Here is a 24,912-nt window from a genome sequence, read left to right as displayed (position 1 = left end):
AAAAATGGAAAAATTTCCTCGGGTGAGAATAAAAAAAAAAAAAAATTTTAAATGGTTGAAAATTGTGGCATAAACAGGTAAATTATCAATGCCAGAATAACTTGTCTGGCTTCCTGTTTCTCCCATTTTTTTTTTCCTCTCCCTGGCATTCTTTCCCTTATCCAGTTCCTCACTAACTCACTGAGTAAACATTTGAGAAGGCTAGGAGTATTATTTATATGATTATTTTTCTACATGATTTTTTTAAAAAATTTTTTTATCCTCACCCGAGGATATTTTTCCATTTTTTGTACAGATAGAGTGGGAGGGAGAGAGAGGAAGGGAGAGAGAGAGAGAGAAACATCGACGTGAAGGGACACATGGAGTGGCTGCCACCCGCACGACCAACCAGGGCTGGGGACAAACTGCAACCGAAGTACATGCCCTTAGCGGGAACCGAACCCGGGTCTCTCCGGACCGCAGGCCGACGCTCTAACCGCTGAGCCAAACTGGCCAGGGCTCTACATGATTTTTAAAATTTTATATAAAATATACAAGAATATTGTTTAAAAATGTAAATGTTTTAGGAAAATGGAGAGACAGATTACCTAAAAGGCAATCAAAACTGTGATGAAGAAATAAAGAAATCAGCTCTCCAGCAATCAAAGAAATAAAAGCGAAAATCACAATAACACAAGGGAAGACAATGGAAAAGTCTGGCAATAAAATATCAAAAAGAATATGGAACAGTAAACTCTTATAAACTGCCAGTTGAAGTTAAAATTAGTAGAATTATTTTGAAATGTAATTTATAAATGCTTAGTGTAGATAAAATATGTATAGTATGTATTCTAGCCATATCATTTCTAGGAATTTGCCTTAAAGAAACTTCCACCGGAACACAAGGAGACCTATATTAGGATGTTAATAGCATTCTTTGTAATAGTAACAAAATGCAAACTAAGTGTGCAAAAAATAGATAAATTATAGTGTTTTTGATCCTTGCTCCTTATTTTAAAAAAGAGAATTGGGGTCGTGATGTGTATGTGTGCGCGCGCGCATGCGTGTGTGTGTGTGTGTGTATGTGTGTGTAACTACATACCTTATTTTTTTGCCTGAAACATTGAATCCTAGCATTTTCCCATGCCATTAAATATTCTATGAAAATGTCTTTTAAATAGCTGCATGCTTTTCATTTATATGTAGGGATCATTTTTTACATGTAGTAATTCTGCTCTTACTTTAATAGTGGTTTCCATTTTCCCTACTATATTTTCTTTGTATTTAAAGATATTATGCTGCTTATTTCCTTAGGATAGATTAGATGTCACTACTACTGTTGGCCAACCTGTGCTGTGTACTGTGCTCTGTATTGCACATGTATTAATTCATTTACTCCTCATACCAGCTCTATGAAATAAAGAAATGGAGGCACAGAGAGGTGAATTAATTTGCCTGAGATGACTCATCTAGTAAGTGACGGAGATTTTGAATCAGGTAGTCTGGCTCCAAGTCTGTGCTTTTAACTGTGCTATATTCCTTTTCAGTAGTTATTCCACTTCTAAGAAGATCAGAGTATGTGGCCATCTTTTAAAGTTCCTGATACATATTGCTAGTTACCTCTCGAAAGGGCATCCCCATAAGTTGTATTTGAGTATTTGGTTATTTTAATTGAAAAAAATCATTTTTGAAATTATGAAATTTGTGTGTTCATGATAAACATTTCAAATAGTACTGAAATGTGTACAGCATAAGTTGAGTCCCTTTTTCTCCTCTCCCCCTCACTCCGTGATAACCATTGTTAATATTTTTTTGTATGCATCTAGAAATTTTTAGTGGCATACATAAGTATATGTATATAATGTATTTTTCTCCCTAAATAAATGGGATCATAGAGAAGTTAAATCCTTCCCCATAATCTCTTATTTTGTAGATAACCATTGTAAGTAGTTTCTTGTATGTGCTTCTAAAAATGTCCAGTGCTATATAAGTGCATGTGCATACATACACACACACCTACTCATCTTTTTTCTTCATAAATGGGATCATATATTCATACTATTCCAAAACTGGTGGTTTTCTTTTTCATGTAATTATGCATCTTGGTTATCCTTCTATTAGTACATAGTACATACCTTATTCTTTTTAATGCCATTGATATATACTTTATTTATTATTTTTTGAGGAATGTTTGTGAGTTTATTTGAGCCAAACTGACAATTGCCAGGAAGCAAAATCGAAAGGAATTGAGATAATGCTCCACAGAATGGCAGTTTTGCACCTTATTTTATACATTATAATCCAAAGAGAAGATGCAAGTGGGTTACATGAGATTCACTGGTGACAGATTAGGGATGTGGGAGAAGCAAAGTGGGGAAACCTCTAGGATAAAATGAAAAGTTAAACGATAGACACATACATCTTTTACATAGGTGGGTCTAGGGTAGGTGACAGTCAGCAATGATCACAATAACAATGAGGGGATTTGTCGTCTCTGCAGAGTGGTGTCTGTGCTTTGAGGGGTCCAGAAGTAGTAGGAAAATTACTTAGACATTCCAAAGATATGTTGTCTTAGATGTAAAATGACAATAGGCAGGCTCAGTTAAGGTAAAGATTGACCTTTGTCAGGGAAGATGCCTAGGCCATGACTACCTATCATAAACTGATTTAGTTAAAAGTTTTCATTTCAAACCATCCTTTGTGGTTAACTTGACGTCTTTGAGTTTTCAAGGCATCCAGAGAGGCCTTCCCTGAGCTTGTCAGGTTAACATGTAACCCCTTTCATTTCCTAAATTAACCACACACAAAATTTTCTCCAACTTGTTCATCATTTATCTCTCATGATGCAGATTTGAAGAGATCTTTAAGAATTTACACAACAGAAATAAGGTACAATTTTTTCTGTAAATCGAGCAGTGAATCTACACAAATTTGAACTATTTTTTATTTTTATTTTTATTTTTATTTTTATTATTATTTTTTTTATCCTCACCCGAGGACACTTTTTCATTCTTTGTTCAGATAGAGCAGGAGGGAGAGAGAGAGAGAAACATCGATGTGAAAGGGACACATCGAGTGGCTGCCACCCGCACGACCAACCAGGGCCGGGGACAAACTGCAACCGAGGTACATGCCCTTAGCGGGAACCGAACCCGGGTCTCTCCGGACCGCAGGCCAACGCTCTAACCGCTGAGCCAAACCGGCCAGGGCTGAACTATTTTTTAAATTATAAAATGAAACCTCTCCCAACTCATAGTCCAGAAAAATGCCAATCTGCAGTAGCCCTATATCCAATGGGCCGTACGTACTAGTGCAAAGCTGGTGCTGCCAGCATCCATTGCTTGGAGACGGTGCTATGAGAGTGTTTGGGGAGAAAGATTCTTTACACACACCTAGGAAACACTCACCTGATCCTAGTATTTCTACTTGCCAAAAGTGCCTGCCAGAATCAAATCCCTCAGAACTCAGGACAGCTAGGTAAGGAGTAAGTGCCTGAGGATCATGAAGACCATCTGCTGTCCTATGTGCCACACTTTTTCTATCTGTTAGGATAATGAGACTCCAATGGGCAGTTTCAGGATCCAGTGTCACGTGTACCTGAAATGTGCTCATCATTTTATGCAGGCCAAAGTAATGTGGGGGGAGAGTGAAACTCGCCCTCTTTAATTCACAGGAAAAGACTGCGGGGGTCTCTAGGTTTGCATACCTGTTGTGGACACTTTCCACACCAGTGAGTAAATCCGGGTCTGTCTGCAAATACTTCTTTGCTATTTCACTTAACAGATTTTTTAGTGTGAACAGACAGTTTGAAATTTGCCTTCCCTTTTCAGTTAGTTTTTCTTTAATATCCTTCTCTTCCGTCAGTAGGCTGGCATTAATTTCATTGTACTCTACTTCCAAGGAATACTTAAGTTCTTTAGATTCATCATGTAATTCTTTCTTCCAATTTTCTATCTTTCTTTTTGCTTTCAAAACTATTGCAACTTGCTTCTCATAACCCAGTTCAGCATCTTCAACATCCATCATCAGGGGCTCAGTGTAGCTTTTGAGCTTTCTTCTGTGACTGGCTGCAGCTTCCACAATTGGTTTCAGGGGCTGATCTGGGTGGTCAGACCTGACCTTGCACTGGGGACACAACAGCTCCAGGTCCTTCTCAGAACAGGATCAGATCCTCTTTGTGCTTCTCACACAGGGGTTTTTCTTCCTGCAGTTTCCTCTGGCTCCCTGTAGTGGGAATCTGCTGAACCATATCAGTCATGTGACATAGCTGGGGGTTCCTCCTGAAGTCCCTGTGAGGGCAGTGGTGGAGGCAGACAGGACAGGGGAAGATGTCCTGGAGACCTTCCCACCGCTGGTGGATGCAGGAGCCACAGGAGTTGTGCCCACACTCAATGGTCACTGGGTCTGTGAGGTAATCCAGGCAGACGGGGCAGCTGGCCTCTGCTTGGAGCTCAGCCAGGAAGGCCGCAAAGTCCATTGTGCCGTGAAGGTGTCTGTCTGTCTGCAGAGACTCTTCAGTCAGTGTTTCCCCAGGAGCTAGGAAAAGTGAGAAGCTGAGGTCTGCTCAGTCCTTGCTCTCTGTGGAAGGCTACAGGAGCTTCCAAGAAGAGTCTCAGTCACCAGATGATGTCCTATATCCTCTCTTGTCACCCTCTCCTGTATTTAATGCCACACTGCTCCCAGGAATGAAGAGTACTCATAAAAAATCCAGCAGAGTCCAAGTCATATGTAGTTTCTGGAACCAGTCCCTTTGGGAGAATCTGTGAAGTGGGTCTCCAAGAAGGGTCTCCGAATCTAGTCTTGTACCAGTTGTGTCCATTAATATATACTTTAAAAGTTATTAGCTTCATCTTAGTCCACCTGATTGATGTAGCACTGTTGGATTCAAAGGGAACACAAGTGCTACTTTGTTGTTGTTAATCCTTACTGGAAGGTATTTTGTCCATTGATTTATAGAAAGAATGGAAAGGGAGGGAAGATGAGTGGGTGGGAAGAGGGAGAGATCGATGTGAGAGAAACAAATCAATTGGTTGCCTCCTGCAAGCGTCCTGACTGGGCCAGAGATCGAATCTGCAGCCCAGGTATGTGCCCTTGACTGGGAATCAAACATGAGACCCTTCTGTGTACAGGCCAGTGCTGTATCCACTGAACCACACTGGCCAGGGCCCCAGTGCTACTTCTCATGGTCATCATTGAACAAGAATGTGATTAATGAGAAAGATTGAGGAGTTTGGAGAGAGAGAGAGAGAGAGAGAGAGAGAGAGAGAGAGAGAGAGAGAGAAGGAGAGTGAGTGAGTGGGGGAGAGAGAAGGAGAGTGAGTGAGAGAGAGGCAGTCACTTTCAGCTTTGCTTGCCCCTGTGTTTCTTGATCAATCTTGCTGACCTGATCACTCTTCTCGCCACACTGGTTCAGGTCCCAGTGCCTCCTTTCCAGCTGGGTTATTTCCCACTTCCTGACCACTCACTCCTCTGCTCAGGTACCATTGTAGTAACAGCCCAGATTCCTATGAGTATACCTTGAGTAAGCAGGTAAAGCTGTTTAAAGAAAAGAGATGCCCAGGTCTCTGTTGAATAAGGGAGTTTAATATTGAATTATATCTGTTGTCTGTATTATAGTTACTAATTGAGAGAATCATTTTGAAATTGAATTGTATAGGTTTTATATAATACTTCTTTTAGCCTCTGATATCTAAATGTAGAAACTCTGACTTTCTAATTCCATCACATCAGGATGTATTTATTAAGAATTTATAAAGTTGTTATATGCTATTAGGGATGGCATCGTTGATTGTGTACGAATCCATTTTGAATCAGAGAATTCACTGCTAGCTCTTGATGACTGGAACTAACCTTTCAGGTTCACCAGGAAGAGCCATACGTTGCCAGGACAACTAAGGTTCAGGATCTGATCTCCAGGCAACCTTTCCCAGACTTACCTCAAATGCTTCCCCAAGCTTTTTCTGGAGAGTTCCTTCCCTGCCGTTCTCGTACAGCTTTGGGACTTCAGGAGGCGGCGAGCCCAAGAAATCCTGGAATGATGTGAGGTTTGGAATTTTCGAAAGACAAAGTATATGGATTAGGTAGTAGTAGCTATGCTGGAATGGAACAGTCAGGGTATAAGAGGAAGGAGGATAGTTTCTCCTTACCCTTGTATCCAAAACACACAACAGATTTTTTTTAAACAGTTACTGAATATTCCCATACTCCTGATTCATGTTAAGTCCTCCTGAAGGTCTGACTCATTATTTCAGTGACTTGTGAGGGAAGTAAGATGCTTTTTGTGTTTCTCGGCATTTCAGAGGATGGGTGAGCAGTGTATGAAGTGCTGGGGCTAATTAGCTTAGTAAGAGTTCTCTCTCTGATGTCATAAGAGGTTGCTGTTGCCCTGGCCAACATAAGCCAACAGTTGATTTGTTTAGGGCAGGCAGCGTTAGAGGTTCTGTGGGCATATGCATCATGGGAATCAGGCTGCAGATTGTTTCATGCCAAACTCTGAGATACTTAGAAATGCCCCCTTTTTTCTGAACAACTTTCAGAGAAGTGAACCAGGCCACTTGGGTTTTGGAACAGAAAGGAGCTTATGCTGTCACTGTTATTGAGCTGCACTTTTATATTTACTGGGGAGTAGCATTTCCCACTCCCCACCCCGGAATTCAACCCATCTGTAGAATTCATGAAATATATTATTTTTCCTAAGATAAACTAGTACTTAGGTTACCCTTCTAGTTACCCACTTAGAAGAAAAAACTCAGGAGCTAAAAATACTTCTCTCTGGTGTCCCTTATACCTCTTCAGTAACTTCTACATTTAGTTTCTCTCTTTCTCTCTTTTTACCTTTTCTATCACCTCCAGGTATATAAGCATCTTTTTGCAGCTAAATACAGCAGGTCCTCAAATGTGGTTTTGCTATAATGTTGAGGTGCTGTAGGGATTTAACTCTTGTTTATATCAGTTAGCCTATGGTAAAATTGGTTTCGTTGTGCATCATTTCGCTTCAAGTCACAGAACCTATTGATGACATTAAGTGAGGACTTAACTGTATTCACCCACACACGCAAGCAGCTGTGAAGACTAATGAGCTATCATGGAGAGAAGTTCTTAGATCACCTGCATTATCTGGATTAGGTAGTGAGGGTATCTAAGGAAGAAAATAAATTTTTCAGCATAAAAAAAAATAATAATAATAATAATAATGGCAACTAATGTTTTCTGAGCTCTCAACCTGTGTCTGGTGCTCTACATGGGTAACTCATGAACATCCGTACTGAGAAAGGTACTTCTAGCATCCCCATTTTATAGATAAGGAAATAGGCACAGAGCCCTGGCCAGTTTGGCTCAGTGGTTAGAGCATTGGCCCGTGGACTGGAGAGTCCCGGGTTCGGTTCCTGCTAAGGGCATGTACCTTGGTCACAGTTGTCCTCGGCCCTGATTGGGGTCATGTGGGTGGCAACCAATCAATCGATGTGTCTCTCTCACATAGATGTCCCCCCCCCCCCCCGCTCTATCTGAAGATAAATACAAAAATGTCCTCGGGTGAGGATAAAAAATAAGACCGGAGGAAGTAGGCACAGAGAGTGCAAAGTTGCCAACTACAACCTGAAGTGACTTTTTTGGGGGGGAGGTCTCATGTTTAATTTCTGCAAATTTCCCATTTAGTTTCTTACTATATCCATGTTTGTTTTTTATGTGAAAATAATTTTCTCCCCAGATCTTTCAGTAAATTGATGCATTAGGAAGAGAATACTCTTATTTCCCACCAGTTAGCCCCAGAGAGTTACACACACATCTGTGAGAAATACAGCCTTAAGAGTTATCAGTAGTTTGGCCAATCAGGGAGTAGTTAACCTAAAATTTGAGAGGGCCTGTGGGCCTGGGATGAAGCCTGGCACAGGGGCAGAGCCAAGGTGAGGAGGGGAGGACAGGAGTTGGTGTGTGCATGGGGAGTTGGTGCTGGGCACTTCATTCCTGAGGTGCTAGTTGAGCATCTGTTAGGACCTTTGCTAGGAGTTAGGGGATATAAAGGTAGGAAACTTCTTTCACAATGTTTATGAACTAGTCTTGGAGGTGAAATACAGCAAATCCATAGCTTTGCATCGTTGCCTGATTACTCAGTACTGGTTTAGGTGTTGAATATAACAGGCCTTCACAGAAGGCAGAGTGTGGTGTGTCTAAAGTGGTTGAGAAGGTTTTGTGGAAGAGGTGAGACAAAATTTCTGATGGATGGGTCACATTAAGAAGTAGGGGAGAGGAGGACAGTGTGGGCTAGTGAGTGATTCTGCTTGCCTTGCTTCTCACTTATTAATATTCATATGTATATTCATTTATCTTTTCTCTCAGAATCTTAGTATTCTCCCTAAGCTAGTCTTTACAGAATTTACCCCAAGATGACAGGCTTCCATGTATTATTATTTGTCAGATCTTCTGGGGGGTCTAAGTCAAGGATTGCCACTTTGTTGGCCATTGCTGGCAGATGATGTTTTATGGGCCGTGCATTATCCTTGCAGAAGCCGAATTTGAATTTCCTTAGGTGAGTCATGCACCCTCAGTTTGACACATTCCTTGCCTCTGGTCTTGTCTTACACCTGCCCTGACTCAACATTGAGATCACTTGCCTTTGTAAACACCTGAGTTTGCAGCTCATAGTATTAAGACTTTGTTGAAAAAAGGAAAAGGAACTTTAACAAATACGTTCTCATTAAGTGAAATTGCTTTCAGAGCTCGAGAACCTTAGTTTAAAACCTAATCTGCCCTTTTTCCAAGTCTCATCTTAAATTTTCTTTTGGCTTTTTGCCAAAGGAAGTAACATTTAGACCTGTTTTAGGCTACTTCTCCTTCTCTTCCCGTGAATAGGGCCTGGCTGCCTCAGAATTAGAGACTGGAAGATAGAAGCTTGGCACTGCTTGCTTTGAATACTTTTTGAAGCCTGGAGAGCCCATTTTTATTTAATTTGCATAACTTTTTCCACTGCATATGACTAAGGGCCTGGCAGGAAAAAAAAAATCAGCCTGAAGAATACTTCCAATATAAAGTAATGTGTGAGAACAGAGGATTGGAAATGGAAGCGCCTTTCAACATAAAAATTTCAGTTTGCGCGGGCGAAGACCTTATCTTCCCTTTTGGCATTTATTTTGGCCCTTTGCTGTCTTTTGGGTTACTGTAGTTGATAAAAGGCTGCCAAACACTACAATACTTCTTCCTTGTTTTCTGGCTGATGACAGTTCTCTGCACTGAGATAGTTCTGTGGCCTGGTAAACTCGAAATGTGTGCCTTGGGGTAGAATCGGACAGAAGCCACGAAACTCCTGCTCAGCTCTGCCTCTACGTAAAGATGAGCCACCCTCTGACGTCTCGGTTTCTCAGCCCCAGCTTCAGAAGCACGAAGTGGGCATTAGTCAGTGTCTGTGGTGGGTTTAAATGTAAGTCTGTGTGAGGTGTTTATAACTTCCGATGTAATTAGGAGAGAAGAGTAACTTTGCTCACTAACCTCTTGGAAAATGGGCTTGTTCTTTCTGAGGTTTCCTGCGGGGAAGATTGGTGCAAGTTGGGCCAAGGAGGTCCAAGGTAAGACCCTCTTCCTGCTCTGGTGCCTGCCAGCAGGGAAGGGACCTCAAAAAGGCAGGTCGTGGAGGAGCCAAAGCACAGGGCTCTCTGCTGAGCGCCTTCATGTCACCTTCCCTCCTCCCCAGGCATTGAGCGACCGCTTCAGCGGTGAGATCCCTGATGACCAGATGGCACACAGCTCCTTTTTCCCAGATGAGTACTTCACCTGCTCCTCCTTGTGCCTCAGCTGTGGGTAAGTGGGGCCAGCCATCTCCCCATCTTGGAAAAAGAGACTCAGAATGGTGCTTCTCAGACTTCAGTGTGGGAGCGAATCCCCTGGGGTCTGGTTAAATGACAGATTCTGATTTATGGGTGGGGTGGGGCCTGAGATGGTGAGTTCCAAGTACCCAGGTGATCCTGCTGGTTGGGGGACTATACTTTGAGGTTATGAGGGGTCCAGGACACATGGTTATGAAGAATCCCCTGAAGATTTCAACCTAGTTTAGATTTGAAATTAACTGGCTTCTGGTTTGGGCAGTTTTTACTGTAGAAAGCTTTAGGTTGCCTGTTTTTCTGTGTTTCTCCTACGAGGGCTTTCAATCACAGTAATTCCATTTATTCAACTAATATTTGATAGATAACCCAGTGTGTGCAAAGCACTGTGGTCCGTATCAGTTCTAGTTGATTCCTTTCACTGTGAGGGCTTAGAGCACAATAAAATTATCCAGGGAGTTTGCAAAATTATCCTGAGCCCCACCTCCAAGGAGGCTGATTGAATGGATCTGGAGTGGGGCTTGTATTGGTATATTTAAAAGGCTCCTGAGATTCTAATGTGTAGCCTGAGTTGAGGACATTGCATTAGGGCAGTGCTTCTTAAACTTCAGATTTTGTTAAAATGCAGAGTCTAGATCAGCTGGTCTGGGTGAGAATCTGCCATTTCTAATACGCTCCCGAGTGATGCCTGTGATGCTGGTCTGTGAACCACACATTGTTTTAGGCAGTCAGAGCAGTGATTCTCAACTGAGCATGCCATCAGAACAACCTGAAGGGCGTGTTAAAACAGATTTTTGGGCCTTGCACCCATAGTTTGATTTAATAGGTCTGATGTAAGGCCTGAGCACTTGTATTTCTGGTAAGTTTTCAAGTGATGCTGATGTTGCTGGTTGGGGGCCACACTTTGAAGGTCACTGGATTAATTTGAGCTGTTGACTGGCTATTAAGTCATAGTTTGGAGACTTGTCTGATGAAGCACAGGGGATTTAAATGCAGAGTGTCACCGTCAGATTGTAGTCTCCATGTCGTGGAGACACTCACTCCCCACCCTTCCACCCCTCACCGTTGTATCGTCCTTGCTTGCGTTTGCCCATCTACAGGAGGAGACGTGGGCCTTTTCTGTTGTGATAGCCTTTCGCTTCGAACCTGTAGGCCGCCTGCCGGACACTGAACCACCTTGGCTCTGAATTTGTAAAAAGGACTTGGCTGTTGGATTAGACAGTCTGGGGTAGGGAGTACTAGGATTATCTTGTACAGAGGGATGTTAGTTGCCAATGTGGTTTATCTTCTTTTTTTTTTTTTATCCTCACCCGAGGACATTTTTCCATTTTTTGTTCAGGTAGAGTGGGAGGGAGAGAGAGGAACAGAGACAGAGAGAGAAACATCGATGTGAAAGGGACACATCGAGTGGCTGCCACCCGCACAACCAACCAGGGCCGGGGACAAACTGCAACTGAGGTACATGCCCTTAGCGGGAACCGAACCCGGGTCTCTCAGGACCGCAGGCCGACGCTCTAACCGCTGAGCCAAACCGGCAGGGCTTATCTTCCTTTTTACTTGCCCCATGAACCCAGCAGGAGGAGCTTAGGCTCTGCTGGATCATCGCTCTTCCACTCTAATTGAGCATCACCAAGGTTTCCAGGACTTTCCCTCCTATCATAGGGAAATTCTCAAGTCCTGATCTGTTTTTGTCTTGTGAGGATGGCAGTGCTCACTGTTCATTTGGAAGGTTTTCTTGTCTGGCTTACGCCTCCTCTTAATGTGTTGCCAAATGTTAGAGGATGATTTTTGTTTGGCATCTTGGCAGCCTGTTCTGGTTGAATGTATTTCCTGCTGTTTGGGTTTTTTAATTTCCTGAGAGCCATTCAGGATTCATCTCTTACCAAGGTGATATCTTCTGGCCCTTCTGTTCCTACCGAGGGGCCGGGAGGCTTTTCTATTTCCTTGTTTCTCTTTTTCTCCTCATACAAGGGCCCTAATTGCTCTACTTTTGTGGTAATGTTGATTGCAAGCATGAGAGGCATGTGTGTTCCTGAAACTAACTGCCCTTTCTGTGCTCAGTATCTGGGATCTAGTTAATAACCAAGGTCTGGTTTTGGGCCCTGTGTCTGGCTCGGGGTCAGATTCTTCTGCGTAGGTAGTATTGGCTCCTTTGCCCATCTCACTGTCAGCTTTTGGGCTTCACTCAGGGCTGGATGTAAGAACAGCATGAATCACGGAAAAGAAGGAGTACCTCATGAAGCCAAGAGCCGCTGCAGCTACTCCCACCAGTATGACAACCGAGTTTATACTTGCAAGGTGAGTCTCCGAGCTTCTCCCTGCTCCAGCAGCTGGCTTGCTGGTCACACTCTCCTTTTGGAAAGATTGACTTGGGGCACCCTAGCTGCATCCCAAAGTATTTGACCTTCAAACTGAATCTCCCTGGAACTTCCCAGCTCTAACCAAAAGAACGCACGTGTCTTTGTTGCTGGGGCCCTGTGGTGTTTTCTTAAAAACTTATTTTCCCCTCATTCTGTTGAGCTTATATGCAGGGCTCTTCAGGAACCATTTTGATTTCTTCTATCTGTGACAGGTGTATAATTTACAGCTCAGTTTTGGGGCCTGGGATGGGTATACATTCAATTCATGACCATGGGGGCACTGGCTTCTTTAGAGAAATGGACTTTCTTTTGATGTGCTAACATGGGGCCTGCGTGGCTTTTGGGGAGTGGGGCTGGACAGGGATGTGAAGAGGCCATGGGGGCTGGTGTACAGAGGAGAAGCTGGCAGAGTGCTCCATGTTTCAGGCCTGCTATGAGAGAGGCAAGGAAGTCAGCGTAGTACCCAAGACATCTGCTTCCACCGACTCCCCCTGGATGGGTCTTGCAAAATATGCCTGGTCTGGGTGAGTTTAAACAACATAGCTAAGGGTTGTCCGGTGTGTTTGTCTTCCCAGGAACCTGGCTGGTAATAGTATCTGTTTGCATTCCTTGTAGGTATGTGATCGAATGTCCTAACTGTGGCGTGGTCTATCGTAGCCGGCAGTACTGGTTTGGGAACCAAGATCCTGTGGATACAGTGGTGCGGACAGAGATTGTGCATGTGTGGCCTGGAGTAAGAGCAGTTTTATTTATTCTTATTTTTCTTGTATGGTTGATTTATTTATGTGTGTGGAAAAGTGGAACCTGTTCAAAATTAAGGTTAACCATGAATTTTAGTATATTGGTGGTTTAAGAAGGCATGATCTGGGGGGGACTTTCTTGTTCTAGACCATTAATTATTTTCATTTCTTTTTGCATAAATACTAGAAGCACAACTTTAAATAAAATAAATGAAAAATTGATCTATATTTATATTGCCATAGCAAATAAAACTTCATTTTTCATTCTTCTCACTCATTTTTCATGTGCATATGTTTATATAGATGTGATTATAATTTACATGCCATTTATCTGCCTTTTTCTCATATCACAATATTATTCTTTCCACATTGCTTCCACTTTTCATGATTCTCAGTTGTAGTCTCTGTAACATTCTGTCTAGTGTTATAGTTTGATTCCCCATTCTTTTTATTTATGTTTGCATTTATTATTCTTAAAATATGTTTTTATTGATTTATAGAGAAAGAGGAAAGGAGAGGGAGAGAGAAAGAAACATCAGTTGGCTGCCTCTTACACACCCTCCATTGGGGATCGAACCTGCAACCCAGGCATGTGCTCTGACTGGCCATGGAACTGGCGACCTCTTGGTGAATGGGTTGACGCCCAACCACTGAGCCACACCAGCTGGGATCCCCTTTCCCTTTTTAAACTTTCATGCTATTTTATGAGTTTTTTATTATTAAACAAAATGCCACAGTGACCATATTTATGTAAAAAAGCCATTCCTGTATTTTAGAAATTTTCTTGACATTTACGCTAAGACATGGGATTACTGTAGACCCTTACTATTTTTTTATTTGATTTTTGAATTCAAGATGTTGGAAAAATGAATCTGTGAGGCATTGATAGGTTGCTTTCATTCTGCATTAAACTATAATTCACACCTAAAATTGCTCATAAATCACAACACATCCAAAACCTTTTTTATCATGGAAGAAAGATAAGTAGTTTTCTCAAAGGGACTTTTTTTTTTACTTGGTGATGTTCCCTTGCTGGTGATTCCAAGAGGCACTGGTCAGCCAAAGAAGCCTACCTGCAGATCTATCTTTGAGCTGTCCTGGATCCTTTAGGTACCATAAAACTGGCAATTTCCTTGTTTTATTCCTCTTGTTCCCAGTTTCTAGCCCCACTGAAATTTGTCACTGCAGTGGGGTCTCATTTCTGGAGTCCACCCCTTTGACATGATGGTCCAGGCCATTCTGGTCCAAGGATTGATCTATTTATTTTAAAAATATTTTTTCTTTATTGATTTTACAGAGAAAGGAAGGGGGAGAGAGAGAGAAACACCGATGAGAGAGAACATCGACTGGCCGCCTCCTGCATGCCCCCCATTGGGGATTGGGCCCACAACCTAGGCATGTGCCCTGACAGGGAATTGAGCCAGTGACCTCTTCGTGCATGGATCAATGTTCAACCAGTGAGCCACACCAGCCAGGCTGGTCCAAGGATTTAATATGGCCTCACACTAATATAATTTTCTCACAGGGTCTTTCATGACTAATGTCTATTGTTTTTTATCTGCATTAGTTCTTTCTTGTAAAAGCTATTGTCTCTATGGCAAGATAGTTTATAGTCCAAGGAAACAGTAATACTGTAGTGTACTTTTAGGCTGTAGTACTCATAACCCTTGGAATTAGGGAATATAAGCTCCTCTCCTTCTGTTCATTCACTCATCCATTCGTTATTTCAAAATATGTTGTTAAGTATCGTGTGCCTCAGAAATGAACAAGATAGGTTATTGTTCTCAGAGAGTTTACAGTCTAATAGGGAGTCAGGCATATAAACAGACATTGCACTTACACGTGGAAATAGAACTATAGATGTACAGGTATTAGAGGAACTGAGAAGGACGGCTTCTCAGAGGGGGGCTTCCCGCAGGAGGTGTCTTTACAGCAGTGTAAAGTCTCCTGGATTGTATATCTCGCGTATGGGCGAAGGAAGTCCTGATTGAACAGTTGTGCTGAGTCTCATGGTCGCCTGGAAGAGACCAATCAGTAATGACTGGTTGGTGTGATATTGCCTAGAAGCCAGAGGGATTTCTGGCGTGTCCCCATTTTTCTCTGCCAGGGTTTTGTGGTTCTGAGTTGACCGTGATGAGTGTGCAACTCACCCAAGAACCCTTTCCCTTTTTCCTTTGAGTCCCCTCACTCAGAGCATAACGGGAGCCTGCATTTTCATTTCAGACTGATGGGTTTCTGAAGGACAACAACAATGCTGCCCAGCGCCTCTTGGACGGGATGAACTTCATGGCTCAGTCGGTGTCTGAGCTTAGCCTCGGACCCACCAAGGCTGTAACATCCTGGCTGACAGACCAGATAGCCCCAGCCTACTGGAGGCCCAACTCCCAGATCCTGGTAGGGTGTGGCAGGATGCTCCTGTACCCCTGGCGCGGCCCATTTTGTTTGTACTGCCTCCCCGTCCTAAGCTTATTCTGTGGGGGAGGCATGGAATTTCTGTCCCTGTTGGGTTAACTCCCAGAGTATTGGAAAGGGGGGTACAATAAAGCAGGCAGATTCCTCTTTGCCCACTGATTTCCCTCTGTGTTATCCTGCAAGTATTTTCTCTGTGGTAGATTTTAGTTTCCTTACCTGTAAGAGCCAGTCATCATTGATCAGATGTCTAAGGTCATAGATACAGAATCTGAAGGAAAGGAGCTTTGAGAGATCATTTAGGGTCATCCTTAGCTTGATCCGTAAGTCTCTACAGTACCCACAGCAAAGGCGTCACCCACCTGTGGTCCAGATTATTTGTGACAGGGACCTTGCTCCTCACCAACTTCCCAGAGGCTCTTTTGAGAAGCCGTTAAAAGAACAAAGTTTATTTCTCTTCTGGCTAGGATTAGACCTCTGAGAACCCTGTGATTCAGCCAAATGATCTGAGAACCTTTCCAGGTACTTCTTGGAAGAAATGCTAATCATAGCTGCTTCAGTGGGGGCATTCTGTGTGGCTGGAGGTTTTAGGGCCCTTCCATTAGGACTGTTGGGGCCCTGCCTTTTCAAGGTGGTCCTGTGGTCCTCCCCCTGGGTTTCGGTAACTTTCTCAGCTGAGCAGACACGAACGATACCTACCTCTGTTTGTTTTGGGCTTGGAACAGAGCTGCAGCAAGTGTGCTACATCCTTTAAAGATAACGACACCAAGCATCACTGCCGGGCCTGTGGGGAGGGCTTCTGTGATGGCTGTTCATCCAAGACCCGGCCAGTGCCCGAGCGGGGCTGGGGCCCCGTGCCCGTGCGGGTGTGTGACAACTGCTACGAAGCCAGGAATGTCCAATTAGGTAATGGGGGGTCTGGGAGCTGCAAAGGTGGAGGGAGGAACCTCTCTCCTTGGCACTGGGTGTTGGGAACTGAACTCCCACATGCTCAACCCTATTCCTCACTGCATCACTCTTCTGAGAGCAGATGTTCCCTTTGTCTTGGCCAGTCATCCTCTGAGTCCTGGGGGTGCAGTTCCTTGGTGGTGGTGGGGGGGAGAGGGCTATTAATCCTATCCTGTTTACCAGACATGGTTTAGACTGAGTCTTATCCTTGAGAAGGTTCTAGGTCATGCTTCTGGAACCTTTCCAGTTTACTTTAAAGGAAGGTTATGAAATAGCTCCAGAGGGTTGAGGTAAAGGACTAGCAGATGTCACTGGTTTCAGGGCCTGGGCTGACCTGACCCGTAGCCCAGACCCTTGCAGTCATTGCTGGACAGCACAGTGGTACCCTGGGCGAAGAATCCAAAAGCGCTCTGCTATTGCCCTCTGAGTTTTCCATTTGGGAAATGTCTAAGCTGACGGCTTTTCCTTCATCATTGTCTACAGATGTTGCTGAGGCACAGGTGGATGATGAAGGTGGGACACTGATTGCTCGGAAGGTGGGCGAGGCTGTGCAGAACACTTTGGGAGCCGTGGTGACAGCCATTGACATACCACTAGGTGGGCCTGGCAGTGCTTCTCTGGGGTGTAGTGTATGTGGGATGGAAGGTTTCAGTGCCCAGGCTGTCATTTCGTCAAAGGCTTGCCCCGACCTAGGTTGAGTTGGGCAGCAGAAAGTTGACTGAAAATTGGTTGGCATTTGCTTACTGCTGCGGAATACCTTAGTGGATTCGTGTTTCCCTCTGGAGGCCATTTTCTTATACCACCAATTGCTGCATAATAAACTACCTGAAAATGTAAAGGCTTAAAACGGCCACCATTTTACCATGTCTCACAACTTGAAGTCAGAAAGGGTAACTCTTCTGCTTCAAGTGGCATTGCGATATTTCAGTGTGGCAGCTGGTCTCGAGGGTTCAAGCCAACCTGACTTACATGCTGGGCCTTGGAGGCATGCCTGGAAGGCTGGGGCTCAGTAGACCCTCCTTCTCGCCATATATTCTCCAGGCCTCTCCATGTGGGTTTTTTTTAAAATGACTTACATTTTTTTCATTTTTTGTTCAGATAGAGCGGGAGGGAGAGAGAGGAAGAGAGAGAGAGAGAGAAACATCGACATGAAATGTACACATCAAGTGGCTGCCACCCACACGACCCAACCAGGGCTGGGTACATGCCCTTAGTGGGAACCGAACCCGGGTCTCTCTGGACCGCAGGCCGACGCTCTAACCGCTGAGCCAAACCGGCCAGGGCTTAAATGACTTTTTAAGAAATTTATTTTATTGAGAGGAAATAGGGAGAGAGGGAAACATTGATGTGAGCATGAAACATTGATTGGTTGCCTCCTGCACTAGTCCCTGCCAGGGACTGAACCCGTAACCTGGTTATGTGCCCTGATCAGGAATTGAACCACCACCTTTTTGTGCATAGGATGACAGTCCAACAACTGAGTCACCAGCCAGAGCTCCATTTGGTTTCTTTATTGGTAGTTGGACTACTTTTTTTTTTTTAAAATCCTCACCCGAGGATGTTTTTCTATTTATCTTTAGAGAGAGTGGGAGGGAGGGAGAGAGGGAGGGAAAGAGAGAGAGAAACATCGACGTGAGAGGGACACATCAACTGGTTGCCTCCCACATGACCGTGACCAGGGCTGGGAACAAACCGCAGTCGAGGTATGTGCCCTTGACCGGAATCAAACCTGCAACTCATTGGTCTGTGGGTCGATGCTGTAACCACTGAGCAAAACTGGCCAGGGTGGTAGTTGGACTTCTTTATATGGTGGCTCAGGGCTCTAAGAGCTAATATTTGAAGAGACAAGTAGAAACTGCCAGGCTATTTTAAGGCCTAGGCCTGGAAACTTCACCTCTGGTTGTGAAGGGTACTTATAACCAAGATGAGAAGAGGGAGAGGAAGGGAAAACCACCTGTGTGTGGAGAGCTTAGGCAGGGTTGGTTGGACCTGGGGTACTTCAGCCCTTCGTAGGGGAGAGACCAAGGACTCCTGGGTGGATGGTAATAAAAATTGCTTGTAACAGATTTAATCACTGGCTCACAAAAAGAGCAGATGATGAGCTTTGACTCCAGGGTGTAGGAGTAGATGGATTTGCCCAGGCTTGAGGTTCAGGTTGCATCTGCCGTCACGGGAAACTGGGAGAGGCAGGGCCTCCCTTGGCACAGAGAGCCTGCCAACTGTGCTCACCAAGTGCTCACCGGCTGTCAGGGCCCAGGCCAGCGTGTTAGACTCGTTATTTCTTGTAATCCCTATAACAGCTCTTGACGGTGGGTTAAAGATCGGGAAGCCGAGAAGTAACCTTTCGTAATCCTGCAGCTGTTAATTAATTGGTACTCCGTGGAACTGGCATCTGAACGAAGATATATCCTGACTCCAAAGTCTGACTTCTTATTGTTACTCCAGTGGTTTAATGCAGCTGCACCTTAGGATCACCTGGAGAGCTTAATAGATAAGCAAATTTCAGTGTCTGGGCCCCAGCCCTGAAGATTTTGGCCTGGGTGGTATAGGGGGAGGACCAGGAGTCTGCATGTTTAAAAGGTCCGTAGGTGGCCCTGGCCGGTTTGGCTCAGCGGTTAGAGCGTTGGCCCGCGGACCAGAGAGGCCTGGGTTCGGTTCCCGCTAAGGGCACGTACCTCGGTTGCAGTTTGTCCCCAGCCCTGGTTGGGGTTGTGTGGGTGGCAACCAGTCCGTGTGTGTCTCTCACATTGATGTTTCTCTCTCTTGTCCTCCCTCTCTCCCTCCTGCTCTATCTGAAGATAAATGCAAAAATGTCCTTGGGTAAGGATTAAAAAAAAAATTTAAAGGGCCGTAGGTGATTCTGTGTAGTTGGATTGTGAGCCAGTGGAGGGTCTGAGGACGCCTTCGGGCATCGTGGGACTCTGGGTGTTAGGTTTCTCGTGTCCTGCTCATCATGGTGCCTTCCCTGCCACAGGTCTGGTAAAGGATGCGGCTCGGCCGGCATACTGGGTGCCTGACCACGAGATCCTGCACTGCCACAGCTGCCGGAAGGAGTTCAGCATCAAGCTCTCCAAGCACCACTGCCGGGCCTGCGGCCAGGGCTTCTGTGACGAGTGCTCCCATGACCGCCGGGCTGTCCCTTCTCGAGGCTGGGACCATCCTGTCCGAGTCTGCTTTAACTGCAATAAAAAGCCCGGTGACCTTTAACCCTAGCTCCCTTTCCAAGTCCTTCACAATTCCTTAGGTTCTCAGGGTTAGAAACAGAAGTCTCATTGAGGTAGGCCCTCCTCCTGGTCATCTGTTGTGGTGTGTATCCTCTCTGCTCATCCTGGGGCCACTTTCCCACAGTGTGGGGTAGGGCAGATGGCAAGCTGGGGTGAGCCTGGCGGCAGGCCCGAAGGCATAAACCCCTCAGGGCAGGGGACCGAGCAGCTTATAGAATCCATTGCATTTATTTCAGTTAAAAATAACTATTTACCTGTATAGACATATGAAAGGAACATGGAGTCTGTTCAGGCTGCTGTTGGTTGCAAAGACTGACTACAGTCTGTCCCCAGCACAGGGATAAGGTGGCAGTGGCAGCAGGTCTTCCCTATAAAACCGAGCCAGGTACAAAGCCACTGTGTTGCTGGTCACCTTTTCTTCTTCCCAAGCCTTTGAAGCCCCTCCTTTCCTTGCCTTTTCCCTTCATGCCTCTTGGTTGCCGGGGTAAGCAAGCTTCCCAGGTGCTTGCTTGGAATAGCCTGGAAGGGATCTACCTGGGCCTCCAGAGCTGGATCCCAGTCCTTGGCCTACGCCTGTGTCAGAGACCACTTAACTTAGTGCAGGTCACCAGAGTGGGTGGAGGGTGAGGGGTAGGGTCCTCAGCCCTGAGAAGTCAAAATGTGGGTGATGTAACATCCTCCTACCTGCAGAGCTCAGAAGATAGTGGGTCCCTCCAGCTGTGTCCTGCTTGTCGCTGCTTCTGTCTGTGCATCACTCTGCTTTCCCAGAGGCTTTGCCCTGCTCCGAGATACAGCGCCTGCTTCCTTCTCCCTCAGCCCCCAAGCCCACCACCTGCTTCTAAGTGTTGCACTAGGATTTTCATTGCTTATTTTGAAGTGTCTTAATTCTTTGTTCCCAGACACATGACCCCTCTAGCTATTGGAGGGGGTGATCATGAGAAATCTTCCAGGGAAACAGAGCACAGAATGGACTGTTCATTGTTTTCTGGTTTTGTTTTTTGAGTATATATAAATATTTCAACAGATCACGAAGAAAAAAAATCTCTCTGGTCCTTGCAGGAGAAGTCAAATGAACTTTTGTTTCTCATTAAGAGCTGGGACATCCTTCTCTGTCGTGACTGGAAAGAGACTGTTGTGCTGAAATCCTGTCATTATGGTGGATTTTATCTTCAATGGCCAAAAATGAAGATTTAAAAAGTGACATAGATCTTGACTGAACTGGTGGGTGGGTGGAGCTTCAGGGAGGTACTTGGCAGTCACTCCTGGAGTGTCAGTGTGACATGAGCCCTGGAACGTGCTGTTCCTCTGACCTGCTCCCTTACGCCTGTGGCCGTGACTGAGGCCTTCTCAGTACTGTGTATCATCCACTTCGCCGTTATAAAGGAATCTTCCTGCTGGATGCGGACTGTGCCGGCTCCTTTTCACTCCGTCAGTAAGTCTTGCTCCCTCTTTCTAGTTGATAGGAAGGTAGCTGGTGGCTTCCCAAGCAGAAGCCAGCAGTATTATTTTACCTGTAAATACCTGTTTATTACTCTAACAAGAACTTCAACAGCATAACCAAATACCACAAAACCATTATCATATGGGTTTTAATCTGACAGGCTGTTTGTCCCCAGCTTTGGATAGATCGCATGCCCCTGCTCACTTTGCTGACTTGGACCAGGAATTTTGTAGGTGTTCAAACTGATGGTCAGAGAACTCATTCTCATGGTTTGAGGGCTCTAGTGCTCACTGACCATGCTATTCTCTTGTACACTGGCTGTTCCTCAGAGCTTTCCACAGAGGGCGTGAGACCAGGTGATGGTGGGGTGGGGCTCGGAGCTGCAGCACAGGCTGAGCTGCGTGGCCTGGTCCTGAGCGGGGCAGCCTGTGTTGGGTGCTGAGTGGTAGCAGCTGCTTAGCTTGTGTCCTAAGAGTTTCACCCTGGGAGCTGTGGGATCACATTTCCTCGTCATCTCTCACAGAAGAGGTTGGGTGTTATTAGTGACCTTTGGAAACACTGGGGAAAATCTACCTTTTTATGTCATCCCCCTGCCCTGCCTTGTCTGTTCAACTCCTGTCTGTCTGTCCTCCACTGTTTCTTCATCTTGATGCTGACCTCTAGTCTTTGTCCCAGCCTTTCTCTTTTTCGTCTCTCTCCTGCTCCTAGACCCTTTTGTCTTTATCTTCTCTCTACTTCTTGGGTAGGCGGGGCAGGGTGGGGAGGGTTTGGGGGAAGAGATATATGGTGTGGCCCATGTTAGACCTGGCCCTTTGTCCTGTCGCTGTGCAGGGGCACCCCGAGCATGGGAGTCTGCCTAACCACAGAAATGACGCAGAACAATATTCTGAAATTTCTTCCTTTAGTCGGATCAAGAGAAAAGGAAGGCAGCCCAGTGGTAAAGTAACAAAAGGTTCTGTGGTCTTGCTCCTCACCTCCAGTCCTATCCTCAACTAAGTATCAGGTGAACCCCAGCTGTACAGGATGAAAAAGGTTTGAGAACACCCATCGAACTGTCGTACATACACATTTCAACTTATTTTTCTGAAACTGAACATACGTTCATCTAACACCCAGATGAAAAAAAATAACATAACTAGCCCTGGCCAGTTTGGCTCAGTGGTTAGAGTGCTGGCCTGCGGTCCAGAGAGACCTGGGTTCGGTTCCCGCTAAGGGCACATACCTCAGTTGCAGTTTGTCCCGGGCCCTGGTTGGGTTGTGCGGGTGGCAATCACTCGATGTGTCCCTTTCACGTCGATGCCCCCTTATCCCCCAAACAAAAAGTGGAAAAATGTCCTTGGGTGAGGATAAAAAAACATAACTAGATCCCAGGAACCCCTAGTCCTTCCTCCCACCATGAGTACCAACTATCCCGAGCTCTATAGCACAGATTAGTCCCGCATCCCCCTTTTAGGGAGATGCATGTAAGTTTTTTTTAAAGAATTTATTGATTTGAGACAGACATTGATTTGTTGGTCCAAATAAATAAATATTTATTTATAAGTATAAATAAATAAATATTTATTTATTAAATAAATATATATTTAAGCATTCATTGGTTATTTTTTCATCCTCACTAGAGGGTATTTTTTTCCAATGATTTTTAGAGAGAATGGAAAAGAGAGGGAGGAGGGAGAGAGAAACATTGATGTGAGACAGATCAACTGGTTGCCTCCTGCACATGCCCTGACTGGCACCAGGGATCAAACCTACAACCCCGGTACATGCCCTTGACTGGGAATCGGACCCACAACCCTTTGGTGGGCAGGCCAGTGCTCTAATCACTGAGCCACACTGGCCAGGGCAATTGGTTGATTCTTGTATGTGCCCTGATCAGGGATCAACCCTGCAACCTTGGCATATTGGGACGACACCTGACTGAGCTACTGCAGCTAGGGCATATTTTAATAACTTGACGGTTTACAAGACTTGCTTAGTTTAACTACTTTTCATACAACCTTGACCAAATGTTAGGAGCAGTGACTGCTAACTAGAGATCAAGAACAACTCGCTGCCCTGGCCCAGCGGTTAGAGCATTGGCCAGAGGACCAGAGAGTCCCGGGTTCGGTTCCACTAAGGGCAGGTACCTCGGTTGCAGTTTGTCCCCGGCTCCGGTTGGGGTCGTGTGGGTGGCAGCCAGTCCATGTGTCTCTCTCACACTGATGTTTCTTCCTCTCTCTTCCTCCCCCTCTATCTGAAGATAAATGCAAAAAATGTCCTCAGGTGAGGATAAAAAAACAAAACGATACAAAAAAAAATCAACTTACTAAATTTAAATTAGAAGTTTTGAAAGTCCCCTCCACACACACTTAAAAAAATTTAACAACAATCTAATGACTCTTTGACAACTGTATTTACCTAACAAGAAACTTGGGCTCTGGTACTGTTGATCAGAGGAGTTAAGAAGTTAGTATTCCCTTGAGTAGTCAGAAGGTCTCCACTGTTTGGGGAAGAAAGCAAAGTTGAACTGAGTAGCCAACGATGGGCTCTTGGCTCCCCTGAAATAGCACAGAACTGTGAGAAAGCTCTGCATTAGACGTGGAGAACCAGCAAGTCTAAATTGCAGATCCTGTAACAAGTGAACTTGTGTATTGTGGTAACTTAGATCTTGAGGGGACAAGAGTATGGGTGGATGTTAGGGTCATGGCTCCGCATTTATCACACTTGTTTGTGTTCTTGGGCAGGGGCATGTCATACAAGTTAGTCCGAGAGACTCCGCAATGAGTGGTCACCTAGACCCTTCAATCGTATAGGTATTTCCTGGGACCCATGTACAGGTCAGCCTGCCAGGGTTGCCAAGATACAGGGACAAATTTAAATGATTAAACACATAAGAATTAGCAAGCTTCTCATCCGTTGGTACCAGAAAAATTCATTTACCTAGTGATTAAGTATCATGAAACGTTAGCACTGCATATTTATACTTGCACCAAGCCACTTCCCGTTTTCTCCATAGCATTAGTTTCAATGCACAAGTATTCTCAGTGACTGGAGGAGCAGGAAGAACAGAGAACCTGATCTCAAGGCTTCCGACTCCAAGTCCCCCACTCTCCACTTAACAAGGTCTGTGATCTGAGGCAAGTCACTCAACATCTGTGCCCAGGCTTCTCTACCTGTAAAATGATGCTAATAATTTTTGTTACTAATACTATACTACAGCCTTTATGGGTTGGTATAAGGATCAAATCAGATAAGATAGGGGAAAGTTCTCTATAAAATATGAGGCACTAAAAATATTGTAAACACTTAGCTCATTTATCAGATGACCAATCACTCATCCTTTTTTACTTGGTTCTCTGTACATTACATTGTATTAGTTTGAATTCTAGGAGGAAACAGATGTAACAGCCAAGGGGGTAGCTAGTGAAGCATTCTGGGCTAGCAGCATCTAGGTGCACTTACCAGCTATAGTGCTCGAGAGACAAATGGAGAGGTTACTAGAACCCAGAGACAGCTGTGTTCAACAGCTGTGGCCTTGGGTGGAGGAACACAGCGACAGCCCCCACAGCCCAGCAGGAGGGGAGCAGGGACTAACAATCCCACCTACTCTCCTGCCCTCTGCTTTTCTACTGGTACATCCCCCTGGCTGAACCCACCGGGGCTAGGTGACCACTGGGGTAGTCCAGAGGTCAGCTTGGGAAACACACAGCAGGTGAAAAGGGCACACAGGTGGAACTGGGGGGGCAAACAGAAGCTCCCCAGCAAAGCCATTAAGGCTGGTCCCAGGCTCCACCCATCTTTTTTCCTCACCCAAGATTTAAACAGACATCTCTGTGGCTGGTTTGTTCCCACAGCAGCCAAGCATCACGATCTTCTAAATCATGGAAGTCCACACCCCATACCATGGTTCTCTCGTTTCCTGTTCGGTAGGAAGACAAGCTCTTTAACACCTGGTATAAACATCTCACAAACTGCTCCTCATAGCTGTAAAAAGTCAAAGCCAGCTTCCTTTGAGACCCT

At 45.0% G+C, this 24,912-nt stretch overlaps 1 protein-coding gene across 7 annotated transcripts in view; it reads left to right on the top strand.

Annotated features, from left to right (window-relative positions):
- The window catches only part of ZFYVE1 (zinc finger FYVE-type containing 1), a 73,257-nt gene extending 52,361 nt beyond the window's left edge, over nucleotides 1-20,896 (top strand). For 2 of the 7 annotated variants that reach the window (XM_036260912.1, XM_036260902.1), the window contains exons 4-11: nucleotides 9,665-9,771; nucleotides 11,981-12,089; nucleotides 12,578-12,675; nucleotides 12,767-12,884; nucleotides 15,115-15,285; nucleotides 16,026-16,206; nucleotides 16,732-16,845; nucleotides 19,223-20,896. In XM_036260912.1, the coding sequence (XP_036116805.1) occupies nucleotides 9,707-9,771; nucleotides 11,981-12,089; nucleotides 12,578-12,675; nucleotides 12,767-12,884; nucleotides 15,115-15,285; nucleotides 16,026-16,206; nucleotides 16,732-16,845; nucleotides 19,223-19,455 (1,089 nt within the window). In that variant the 5' untranslated portion in view covers nucleotides 9,665-9,706 and the 3' untranslated portion in view covers nucleotides 19,456-20,896. Of the gene's footprint in view, nucleotides 1-5,928; nucleotides 6,024-9,664; nucleotides 9,772-11,980; nucleotides 12,090-12,577; nucleotides 12,676-12,766; nucleotides 12,885-15,114; nucleotides 15,286-16,025; nucleotides 16,207-16,731; nucleotides 16,846-19,222 lie in introns of those variants that run through there. The other 5 variants (XM_036260874.1, XM_036260885.1, XM_036260922.1 and 2 more) reach the window with 4 other exon arrangements.
- Nucleotides 20,897-24,912: the final 4,016 nt, after the last annotated feature.

Source organism: Molossus molossus, unplaced genomic scaffold (genome assembly GCF_014108415.1).
Source record: "Molossus molossus isolate mMolMol1 unplaced genomic scaffold, mMolMol1.p scaffold_m16_p_1, whole genome shotgun sequence".
In the NCBI taxonomy this organism is placed as follows: Eukaryota; Metazoa; Chordata; class Mammalia; order Chiroptera; family Molossidae; genus Molossus; species Molossus molossus.
The sequence above is the reverse complement of the archived record's forward strand: the minus strand, read 5'-3'. Positions and strand labels throughout refer to the sequence as shown.